This window comes from Elgaria multicarinata, chromosome 13 (genome assembly GCF_023053635.1).
Source record: "Elgaria multicarinata webbii isolate HBS135686 ecotype San Diego chromosome 13, rElgMul1.1.pri, whole genome shotgun sequence".
NCBI lineage: Eukaryota > Metazoa > Chordata > Lepidosauria > Squamata > Anguidae > Elgaria > Elgaria multicarinata.
In genome coordinates, this window is record NC_086183.1 from 17903249 (window position 1) to 17915826 (window position 12578).

Below are 12578 nucleotides of genomic sequence, written 5' to 3' on the forward strand. Positions count from 1 at the left end.
GAAGCAGAGCCATGTATGCTTCCTCTCCACTGTCCCTCCCAATGCATCACAAATATCACAACAGACAAAAGGCCTAACCCACCACCATGTTTTGATGGGGCCATGACTCCATTTATCACTGCTGTGATTTCAGCCACTTTTCAGTTCTCTCCTCCTCTGTTCTGCAGGACCCAAACAGGAGATGATCTATGATTTCTGGCGGATGGTGTGGCAGGAGCACTGTTCCAGCATAGTGATGATAACAAAACTGGTGGAGGTGGGAAGGGTAAGAGACCAGTTCTGTTCTTCACTTCACCCAGTGGCTCCAGATGGACGTTTCCAGACACACGCACACACACTATGGTCTCTTTTGCTGTTGCATGCAGGTCAAGTGTTCCAAATACTGGCCCGATGACTCGGAGATGTATGGAGACATTAAAATCACCCAGGTGAAGTCAGAGACTCTGGCAGAATATGTCGTGAGGACATTCACTCTAGAGAGGGTAAGCTCTGTCTTCACACTTCCAAATTCGGAATGCTCCTGTCTGCAAATAAGTTGCTCTTTATCCAAGTGGTGGTGGGAGATGCTGTATCAGCCATGCTCTTTCTACAGCCAGGGATGGTGTATGTGTGTGTGATGTGTGAACACACAATGTTTGAGCTCATTGAGGTTTTCTGAGTCCTTCCTTGAAGCTCAGATTGCCTTGTTAATGTTCCCTAACATGGATCTCTCTCTCTCTCTCTCTCTCTCTCTTTTCAATTGGGAAAAATGTGCATTTTCGACTGGGGAGGAATGCACATTTTAAAAACTGCACATTTTTCACAACTGAAAAGATGTGCATTCCCCCCCACCCCAGTCAAAAATGCTCATTTCCCCCTTAGGCTAAAGTGTAAAATGGAGATTCGGAGGAGGTTATGCACATATGCATATTTTTGGAAATGTGCACTTGTGCAAGTGTACACTTTTGAATATCAATGCTCTGCCATGAAGCTTACTGGGTAACTTTGGTCCAGTCACTGGGCCTGTTCAGACAACACCCTAAGCCAGGTTAGGCTGCTAACCCTTTTGCAGCAAATGGTTAGTGACTGGCCCCATTCAGAAGGCACCTTAAACCTCAGCTTTAACCATGGTGGTTAAGCCAGAAAGCCGGGTTGTGTTCAGAAGACACCTTAAGCTACTGCTTTAACCATGGTGAATAAAGCAAAAGGCTTTATTCACTGTGGTTAAAGTCATGGATTAAGGTGTCTTCTGAACACAGCCTGGCTTTCTGGCTTAACTGCAGTGGTTAAAGCCTTGGTTTAAGGTGTCTCCTGAATGGGGCCACTGTGTTTAATCCATGGTTATATATCCACCGTAGTTAGAAATGGTTCACATGGCATGCTAAGTCGTGGTTTGCGTGACATGCTAGACCATAAATGCTTAACCACCATAAATGCTTAACCATCTGAAAAGGGTCAGTGCCTCTCAGTCTAGCCTCCCTACCTCTGTGGATAAAATGGAGAGGAGGCGGCTCATGTGAGTTGCCTTTGGTTCCTTGCAAGGGAGGAGGGAGCAGGACATAAATGTAATAATAACTAATGAGAAAGAGGTTCTTCATCTCTGTTGTACAGTGACCTTTGCCTCTGCTGTAGAACAAAACCTCCCTGCTGTGTATTTGTGTGAAGCCCTTTCTTGTCTCCCAGGCATAGAGGTTTCTGTTTCATCCCTTAAAACTTTGTATTCTGTAACCCAAATGCTCTGCTGCTTTGCTTTACAATCCACCCTAACACACACACACTGCTAAGCTGCAGCCTGGTACTCAGAATCCAACCACCTGAGCATTCTTCAGTTATTTACTCTCTTTAGATGCACCGTTGAAGGTTGTCCTCTTAGTAAATAATATTTCTGAGCAGCCCTTTATTTACGTGGTCATTCTCAATGGTTTAATTTCAGGTTAAGCGCCATGTAATTGCATAGGGAATGGACAATTATTTCTATCTTCTAGACAGAAGTTGAAAGCTTCATAGCAATTATTGAGCAGTTGCACTGTATCTTGGGACATCCAGAATGGTAATTCACCCCCCTAATCCAGAGGAATGTTAAATCACAGCCTTGTTACAAGTGAAGTACCCCAGAGACTTGGGTATCTTGTTGCTTTGTAATCATTCCAAGGTGTTCACTGCAACTCCAAAGTCTTCGATAGAAGGACCCCTTAATCAGGGGTCTGGGATTTCTCTACCAAGAAAAAAATGAATCTGTTAATGAGGAAACCTGCAAGCCAAGGTTCTGAGCCTGTTAAACCTACATGGTTACAACTTGACAAAGATGCATTTTCAAAATGATGATGATGATGAGTGATTTAAATCTGCCTTCCCCAACCTCATATCCTCCAGATATTTTGGACTTTAAACTTCTCTCAACTCCAGACAGCAGGATCAATGGCCAGTAATGCTGGGAGTTGTAGTCCAAAAATGGGTGCAGGGAGAAACACCAGGTTGCAGAATGCTGATTTATGGTAGAGGTAAATGTAATACAAAAAGGAGAAAAGAAAGCATGGTTTCAAGTCATGAGATAAGGCGAGAGATGTTGGAGAAACCCACATTTATGTGACTTCAGTTTCTATGAATCGGACCTACAGGTTCTGTAGTAGACGTCTTCCAAGTCACGTGGATTCTGCAGTCTTGCAAACCATTTTCTTTTTCATTTCCAGAATGAAACAAACATTGTCCAAAAACAAACGCTGCTGGGAAATATGTTAATATGTACAATATTTATTTATTTTTAAAAAATACACTCAGTGTTTTATACATCTCTGAACTCTCTTCAGCCTCTGCTCTGTAGCAATCTTTTCTGTGCATGTTCTGCTCATTTATGGCATGCTGAGATCAGAAAAATGCCAGTGGCAATGAAAGTTTCGTAAATGACGGTGGGCATTTTTTTGTGGATTTTTCGGAAGGTGGCGATGGTGTGTGTGTGTCTGATTCCATCAATGAGCAGACGACTTCCCAAAAGATGACTGACAATCTGCAAAACGCAGACAGAATGGATTTAATAAGACTCTTACCACCCTAGATAAGCCCAGCTTTGCAGCTGAAATGCATTCAATTTATTTGTTATTCAGTTCATCTCTCACTTTGCCTCCTGTAAGTGGAGGCTGGCATCTATGGTTCTCTTAGCTCACCCCCTGCAAACCAACAATTCAGTGAGATAGGTTCGACCGGCTTCTTCATTCCTTCAAGGAAGCAGCTATTTTCTGCGATGTGTTTCCCAAAGGGACTTGCAACGGGAACTTCCTTCAGGCAACACTCCACTTTTACTGCTGTTTAGTGTCAGAAACAATGTGTTATGCCCTTAACCTGTGCTGTTTGTCATCACAGGTAGAATCTGGCATCTGTAATTACTTTTTGGTTTAGCGTCTTTCCACATCCGAAGCCAGAGAATTCCAGACGGTTTCTCCCACATCAACTGCCAGAACATCTGAGTGTGTACATAGCTATTACATAGGCATCCGAGCTCAACTTAATTTGGGTGTGCTGGTTGGTCGTTGTAATGGTTAACTTCTTTCACAGTGAACTTAATTATCTCCTCCAGTTTTGACAAGCTGCAGCTTCCCAACCTGCTGGATCCTGTTAAATACCTTCCTTTCTTCCTTTTGTTTCCTTTATACACTACCATCAAGTCATGCTGCCCCATCAACTTTCTAGGCAGTGTCTGTGCTTACAGCTGAATTAGCAATGGAATGGGCGGAACTGTCCTGTTTATTGCGAATGGGGGAAATATGGCACAGACCAGCTACTCTTTCCATGATAGTGCAGATAACCAACGCAATCGCACCAGCGATAGCCCATTTTTCTACCTCGGTGTTGCTTCCATGAAAGAAGACCATGATGTATGACAAATACAGAGGGACGGATTTGTCAATTTTTGGTTTTTCTCCATTTTGTCATTTTTTTCGAACTTAAGTTTATCTCAGACTTTGCAAATTTCCCCATTCTTAAGTTCATTTTGTTCTGAACACGCACGCACGCACACACACACACACACATTATGTAAGCAGGAAAATTCATAAGCATTTCTACCGATATTTCTTCTAAAACACACATTTTATATGTCCTTTTGCCTAATATACACATTAATTTACAAGCGATTTCCCTAATATAGTGCATTTTGTAACATTATTTCCACTAATATACATGCTTTTGTATGCATTTTATTTTATTTTATTTTGATTGGAGAATTCCACTGCAAAATTTGGAGAAGTGCACATTTCAAAGGGTAACTGTGGCCTTAGCTAGACCTGAGGTTTATCCCAGGATTGTCCTGGGGCCATCCCTGCCTGCTCTCGGGATATCCTGTGTGTCATTTACATGAACAGGGATGACCCTGGGACAATCCCGGGATAAACCTTAGGTCTGGCTAAGACCTGAGGTTTAGTTTGCTTTGTGGTTGGGAAATTGAAAAATAGGGCTGAAAAATGAATCTCACCCCCATCCCTAACCATAAATGCATGTCTGTTTTTCCAAATGTATATGAAGCAGGATCCCACCATCAACCATGACCTCTGATACTGGAGGTAGCACACAGCTATCAGGACTAGTAGCTACTGATAGCCTTAATGGACAATTAAGACCTGTGAGCTTTACGAAGGACCTGGTCCTGGGGGAGATGAAAACTGTGAGAACTGATTTGTTGAGTTGGAGATCCAATGTTAAGAACATAAGAAGAGCCATGCTGGATCAGACCATGGGTCCATCTAGTCCAGCACTCTGTTCACATAGTGGCCAATCAGGTGTTCATGGGAAACCTACAAACAGCACCCTCCCACCCATGTTCCCCAGCAACTGGTGCATATAGGCTTACTGTTGGAGGTAGCACATAGCCATCATGGCTAGTAGCCATTGATAGCCTTCTCCTCCAGGAATTTATCCAACCCTTCCCCTTTAAAGCCATCCAAACTGGTGGCCATCACTACATCTTGTTCTAGTGAATTCCATAGTTTAACTGTATTTCTTTCTGGTGCTGGGAAAAGAAACTCCTGGGAAAGCTGGTGGTTTTATGCTCTTTAGGGACATATTGTATACCTCTCTTTCTTTTCTCATGCTACCTCATGACTATCCAGAGAAAGTGAGTAAGAGAGAGAGAGATGGAGAGATCAATAAAACTTTTTTTTTACTCTCCTTGAGAGTGTGGCTATGGTGACTGTCATGATGAGTGCCTGCACTTCAAAATTGATCACTACACTTTTTGCATTCCACCTGAATTCCACTTGAACATGGATAACTTTTAAATTAATTCTGGAATTGGAATATGCAGTGGGTTCCACTTTCAGTTCCTTCAGTTAATCTACATCTTTTTGTTGTTTCACCCCTGCATTATCGATATACACAGACACATTGGGGGGAAAATACACTGAAAAAATCCCTGTGTCTTCCTGCAGCACACACACACTCTCATCCACTGGTAAACTACCATGTAAAAAGGATCTTGATACAATCATACGTACAACAACACCAAGTTTGATGATGATGATTTGCAGTGTTTTTCCCCCAATGCAACCAAGTGTACATGCATTGATAAAACACCGGCCAAAAGGCATCTGGATGCAGTTATGTGTATGATCACATCAAGATTGTTTTCATTTCATTTCAGTGGGGTTTTAGTAGTGCACCCATGCGCTTCAGTAATGTAGAAGGAGAAAAAGAAAAGAGCGCTGATGGAGCCGAAGTCTGCAGCAGCCTTGGCATACACAGCGCTCTGCACAAAATTCGGAAATAAAGAAAACAAATGGAGGATTCCTAATGCATTAATTCCATGTTATTATTTTATATATTATTTGAGAATATATATGCTGACTGTCTGATGCATATGCATTGTTCAGGTCAGATGGCAACAATTAAACGATCACTGTCTCATACTAAAACAATAGTGTATTAAAACAAAACAATTTAAAATGGAAACAGGGCAGAGCAGATGATGTGAATGGCCAGCCAAACACATGATCTGCCTGGCAAGATAGAAGTTTGCTGGAAGAGAGATGTCTTCACCAATCGTTGGAGAATGGAAAATGGATGAACCTCACCTGTTCCGTAATTTGAATGTGGCCTTTGAAACGTTGAATTTAGAAACAGGAGGAAAGGGTTTGGAACTCTGAAGACCAGGGCAAACTTTGAATGAGAAGGATTCCAGCAGTAACCCTAGTGTTGATCTCCATCTCCTGCGGGGGTGGGGGGGGGAAATGTCTGTAGACCTTACTCTATGCTTTTCTCCCCACTTTTTGCAGAGGGGGTACTCAGCAAGGCATGAGGTCAAGCAATTCCACTTCACATCATGGCCAGAACATGGGGTGCCTTACCATGCTACTGGACTTCTGGCGTTCATTCGCAGGGTGAAGGCTTCAACACCTCCTGATGCAGGACCCATTGTTATTCACTGCAGGTAAGATCAAGAACAGGAGGGTGTGTGTGTGTGTATGTGCATGCGTGCGTGTAAAGATAAAGAAATGAACTGTCATAATGCAACATATGAAAATATACAATGTATCAACTAATGACCATGTTGGCTGGATATAATGGGAACTTTAGTCCAAGACCTCTGAAGGCCACCAGTTAAAGGCTGCCTTTTATTTACATTCAATAACAATTAGAGGAAGAGTAGCAAAAAACCAGAAGCTTCTACCAATGGCTCAAATCAGCTCAAAATGACAACATTATCTGGCAAATGATAGGGAAACAATGCAATCAGGAATACATTTTCTTTGAAAATCTTTCCAAATTCCCAAACTTACGTTCACATTTGAAAAAAATGCAGACTTCTAAAAAGGCACACTTCATTTTTTTTTGGTCTTGTTTTGCGTTTTCATGCCTCACTCAATGGAGTACAAGTGGACTTTTGAAAAATGTGGGTTCCCCCAAAAACTTATGTTTACATTTGAAAAATGGGTACTTTGAAGAATGCTCACTTCTAAAACTGTGCACTTCAAAAAAATTGCATTCACATGTTAGTCAATGAAGGAAAAGTGTGCACTTCTGAAAAACGTGTTTGTTTTTTTAAAAAATGTGCCCCTTAAAAATCTGCATTTTCACACTTTAATCAATGGAGGAAAAATGTGCACTTCTGAGAAATGTTTTTTTTTTAAAAGTGCACTTCTAAAAATATACACTTTTTAAAAAAATGCACACGATTTCCTGTTCAAAATGCACACACTTCCCTTTGAAACAACCCCACCCCCCAAAAAAGGGACACAATTGAGAAAGGGGGTGGGCTGAACCGATCTTTGAAATGGCATTCAGGGAATTTCAGTGTGCTTGGGCCTCCCTGGGCCTCCCAGTACTCCAGACCACGAATCGCACGATGTTACACTACTGCTCTTACACCTGGTCTTCATTTTTTGCTTACAAAGCAGCCTCGGGCTATCACAGGACACAGCAGCATCTTCTCAGGCGCGCTTTGCTGGCAGTCTTTATGCCTGATGTCTTATGGTTCTTTCTGTGCTAGAGAAACAAGAAAGGACTGATGAATGAAAGCTGGGGTAAATCCTCTCCCCACTCCCACCATGCACACACACTTTTCTCTTTCTCTCTTGCCGATTGCTTCATCAGTATTCATTCAGCAGGGACAACAAGTATAATTAGTTTCCCCAGCCTGTAATCATTGATAATCATGGCAAGTGATTCATCAGCCTCAGAAATTAGTATATTTGAGTGCTGAAGCCTTAGTGGAAAGGGGGGAAGAAGTGGTTCCACTTTGCTGCATTAGGGATTTTGCCGCGGCTTTGATGGGTAGGTCCTCTGACAGGAGGGGAGACCTCGGGTCAGCTCTGTGTGAAAGGCAAGCTTCCTAGACGAGAGGGAGAGGAAGGGGGAGACTGAACTAGCATCGAAGCTGATGTTAGAAAACGAATCTGTAACAGATGTGTTTCCCCATCTCTGCCTAAATCTGAGAGAGGAAAAGGAGGGCTGTTTTTTTCTGAAGGCAGATCTGTGAACAGACCCTGGAAGAAAGTTTGTGGTGCTGCCGTAGAAATATAGGTATGAAGGAGGCATCGTCCATGTTTGCACATCATGCAAAAACATGGTTTAGCACAGGGGTGGGGAACCTCAGGCCTGGAGGCCAAATCTGGCCCTTCTGCAGTTTCAATCTTGGCCTCCAGGGTTCCCCAGTTGACCACACACCCTTCCGCTGGCCTCACCTAGTGGTGTCCTGGCTTTTGTGCACACCCCCCCCAACGTTAAAGGTTGAAATGTCTCTCCTAAGGTTTAGTTGCTGGCAGCAAGAGCTTTTTTAATTATTATTTTATATGTTTTGCATTTTTGCCATTGCTCCACCCCTTTGCCTAAGGCTCCACCCATCCCTGGAATATGGCCGTTGAGAGCTTCTCTGAAATTGAATTTGGCCCTCAAGCTTAAAGAGGTTCCCCAACTCTGATTTAGCATCGCATGTGCCAGGCTCATGGGCTTCTCCTTCACCTCTGTTCCTACAGTGGGGCCAAGAGGAAGTGATCAGAAACATTTGCTTCCCTTCTCAACTAACCACACAGTTGCCATTATGTTTGAAGCGGGACAAAGTGCGGTTAGTTTGTTCACCTTAGGGTGACCATATTTGGGAAACCAAAAAAGAGGACACCTAGTGTGCGTGGGGGGAAGCAGCTTTCTGAGTCCTGCAGAAAGTACGTTATTCCCCCGCCACCTTAAAGAACCCGATTGGAGTGGAGGAAGAGAAAGGATTTCATTCTGCACCACCACCATCCACTCCAATTGGGGCCTTTTCTATAATGTCTACGAATTACCCACTTTCCCCTTTAAGACCTCAATTGGAGCTTGGGGTGGGGGAATGATGTGCCTCAAGAAAGCATGTCACTCCCTCCTGCCATGCTAATGGCAGCCTTAAAGGGGAAGGTGTGTCATTCCAGGACATTATTGAAAATTATAGAAAATCCCCCCTGACACCATGGAAAGAACAAAAACCAGGACAAATCCGGGGAAATCCTGACAGTTGGTCACCCTAGTTCACCTCAAACTGGGTTTAATGATCCTGGCTTGTTTGGATAAACTAGAGTTAACATTACCTTGCTGGAGGAGGTGGAAGTACTATGCCTAGGGATTTAAGTATCTCCCATTCTGTCCCCCCCATCCTTGACTTTCTACAGTGCTGGCACCGGGAGGACAGGCTGCTACATTGTCCTGGATGTGATGCTGGATATGGCTGAGTGTGAGGGTGTTGTGGACATTTACAATTGCGTGAAGACACTGTGCTCGCGGAGGATCAACATGATCCAAACCGAGGTGAGTTTTGGGGACAGGGGGAAATTGTCCAGGTGGACCTCGGATCTCCTTTCTTTGCTTGTCATACCTTTTGTGCTACTCTTTGTGACACATTTAAAACATGGATGGGCTTTAGGGGGTCAGAGAGTCAACTTCCAAAGGAGTATTATGAGCAATCCCTGTGAAAACATCCCAGGGACCATAGGATTGCTCTCTTAATTTCCAGTGGATGTTTCCATTCTAATTTCTATATGATGAGTGTCTTTCATTCAAATAACTAGAAGGGTCCAGGGAGGGGAGGCAGAGAGAGAAATGCCCCCCTCCCCTCTGTTTCCGGCTATGTATCTGGCTTTGGTTGTTTTCATATAATTGTTTATAGGTCTCACTTGAAATAACTTTCCCTAGTTTGCCAGTCTAATTCACAACACAAGGACAATCTATTCTGCAAGGGAAACATGAAAGCAAATGGAGTTTTCCATCTGCAGGGGAGAGGCCTAATGGTTAGCTTTAATTCTGCTGCAAACCACCTGAAAAATTACGACTGAAAGGCTGAAGCATATCGCTATTTTAAATGCATAATCACATTACCCTTTATTATTTATTTATTTATTTATTTATTTATTTATTTATTTTCATTCCTGCTAAAGGAGCAATATGTTTTCATCCATGATGCTATCTTGGAAGCCTGTCTGTGTGGAGAGACCAGCATCCCCGTCAGTGAGTTCAGGCCCACGTACAAGGAGATGGTCAGGATAGATCCGCAGAGCAACTCGTCACAGCTGCGGGAGGAGTTCCAGGTGAGTGAATGAAAGTTGAAGCCTTTCCCCATCAGAGGACCCTGTCTCCATCTGCACATGTATGGCGTTCCCATTGACCCACAATTAGGGTGACCATACGGAAAGGAGGACAGGGCTCCTGTATCTTTAACAGTTGTATAGAAAACGGAATTTCAGCAGGTGGCATTTGTATGCATTCAGCACCTGGTGAAATTCCCTCTTCATCACAACAGAGTCCTGCCCTGAGGGGTCCTGCAGCTTTAAGGAACATCCAATTGAGTCGAGATGCCACCTAATTTCCAGGCAAGGACACTAGCTGCAAGACAAGCAAACATTCAGGTTGGGAATGGGAGAAGGCTGCCATGGCAAGGGGAACAGGCTAGAGGTGGGAGTGGAAGCAAACCTCATTACCAAGCTCAAGATTGTTTCGAAGGAGGCTGGATTGCACTCTGTGCTGATTGAGTCTGTGCCTGACTGTGAGCTTTTAAAAATTCTTCCTATTAAAATCAGTGCATATATTCATTTGCATTTCTCCAAACCTATGCTGTTCTGACTTTATACTGTTAGTTTTACCCTACCCAGTGCCTGTTTGCATTCTCTTCCCCTCCTTATTGTTTTATTATGATTTTATTAGAATGTAAGCCTATGCGGCAGGGTCTTGCTATTTACTGTTTTACTCTGTACAGCACCATGTACATTGATGGTGCTATATAAATAATAATAATAATAATAATAATAATAATAATAATAATAATATGCATCAGTTGTGCACATCTTTGAAATGTGCATGTCCTTATTCCATTGAGTAAAGTGTATTTGGGTGCATTTTTCAATAGTACACATTTCTTCATCTGCATTTTTCAAATGCACACATCTGTAGAACACTTTTTAGGGCGGGGGTCAGACGATATGCTAAGCAATGGTGGTTAACCATTTTGACCTAACCATTATGGCTTAGTGCACCGTATGTATCATTCCTAACCATGGGGGCTACATAATCAGAGTTTAAACAAGCCCCAGCAACCATTTGCTGCAAAAGAGTTAGTGGCCTAACCCTGGCTTACCGTGTTGTCTGAACAGGCCCATTGCAAGCTTGAAAAAGTATGGATTTGACCACTCAGATCACATCCAAGTCCGTGTTCAGATCAAACCTGATAAAATTGCTCACATAAAACCTGTTTGAAAACTAATTGAGATGAATTTCTCAGAAATCCCAAGTTACTGCTTCTCCACAAAAAGGTCTGGACCACGCTGTCCCATTAATATCATGGACTATTTATTTATTTATGACATTTTTATACCGCCCAATAGCCAAAACTCTCTGGGCAGTTTATAAAATGTAAAACCATGGAAACCATTCAAAATATAAAACAAACAGTGTAAAAGTGTAATATAAAATAGAAACACAGCCAGGTTAAAATCAAGCAACAATGCAGAATTTAATACAGATTTAAAATACAAATTTAAAACAATGAAGTCAAAATTAAGTTAATAGACTGTTAAAATGCTGAGAAAATAAAAAGGTCGTTACCTGGCGTCTAAAAGAGTGTAGTGTAGATGCCAGGCGAACCTCTTTAGGGATCTCATTCCACAGCCGGGGTGTCACAGCAGAGAAGGCCCTCCTCCTGCCTCACTTCATTTGGCAGGGGCTCACAGAGAAAGACCCTTGAGGAAAGACCCTTAACTTCCTGACTGTTAGAGCAGTGCGACAATGGAATCAGTTACCTAGGGAGGTTGTGGGCTCTCCCACACTAGAGGCCTTCAAGAGGCAGCTGGACAACCATCTGTCGGGGATGCTTTAGGGTGGATTCCTGCACTGAGCAGGGGGTTGGACTTGATGGCCTTGTAGGCCCCTTCCAACTCTGCTATTCTATGATTCTATGATGACTTTAGGGTCCCGGCAGGTACATATGGGAGGAGGCGTTCCTTCAGATAGCCTGGCCCCAAGCCATTTATATAAAACTATATAAAATAAGGATGCCCGTTGTGATCACTCCGGATCTCTTTCCTGTCTGTGTCACTATGAAATGCTGCCTGACCCGGTTTCCTTGTGTCCAGCAGACTCTGAATTCCGTAACACCCCACCTGGACGTGGAGGAGTGCAGCATTGCCCTTCTGCCTCGCAACCGGGAGAAGAATCGCAGTATGGATGTGCTGCCTCCAGACCGGTGCCTCCCCTTCTTGATCTCCATGGATGGAGACAGCAACAACTACATCAACGCGGCCTTAACTGACGTAAGTGCATTCCTTGCAGTTGACGGCAAATAGTCGTGTCAGAGGAATCTGTTGGTGGCGTGAAGCTTGACAAGCATCCTGAGGTTCCTCCCACTGGACTTCAGTCCGTTTTCTGCAAACTGGCCCAACTTGATCTGCATCAAGTCGGACCAGTTTGGCGATTTCCCGTTCTTTATTTTTCTACTATTTGCACAAATAGCGATCTACACAAATTTTGGCTGTATTTATGCAGCTCTCCTCCTTCTGGGCTGACTTGTTCCACTCTTCCTTCCTGTTCTTCTCTTCTGCTCTTTTCTATTTTGTCTTTCTCTTCTGCCTTTGTTTTCTGATTGTGAGTTCAAGTTTCTT

At 43.2% G+C, this 12578-nt stretch overlaps 1 protein-coding gene across 8 annotated transcripts in view; it reads left to right on the plus strand.

Annotated features, from left to right (window-relative positions):
• PTPRU (protein tyrosine phosphatase receptor type U) overlaps positions 1-12578 on the plus strand; it is a 410313-nt gene that overhangs the window by 359327 nt on the left and 38408 nt on the right. For 4 of the 8 annotated variants that reach the window (XM_063139805.1, XM_063139808.1, XM_063139810.1 and 1 more), the window contains 6 exons: positions 168-265; positions 366-482; positions 6240-6394; positions 9105-9240; positions 9867-10016; positions 12054-12230. In XM_063139805.1, the coding sequence (XP_062995875.1) occupies positions 168-265; positions 366-482; positions 6240-6394; positions 9105-9240; positions 9867-10016; positions 12054-12230 (833 nt within the window). The remainder of the gene's footprint in view (positions 1-167; positions 266-365; positions 483-6239; positions 6395-9104; positions 9241-9866; positions 10017-12053; positions 12231-12578) is intronic. The other 4 variants (XM_063139806.1, XM_063139809.1, XM_063139811.1 and 1 more) reach the window with 1 other exon arrangement.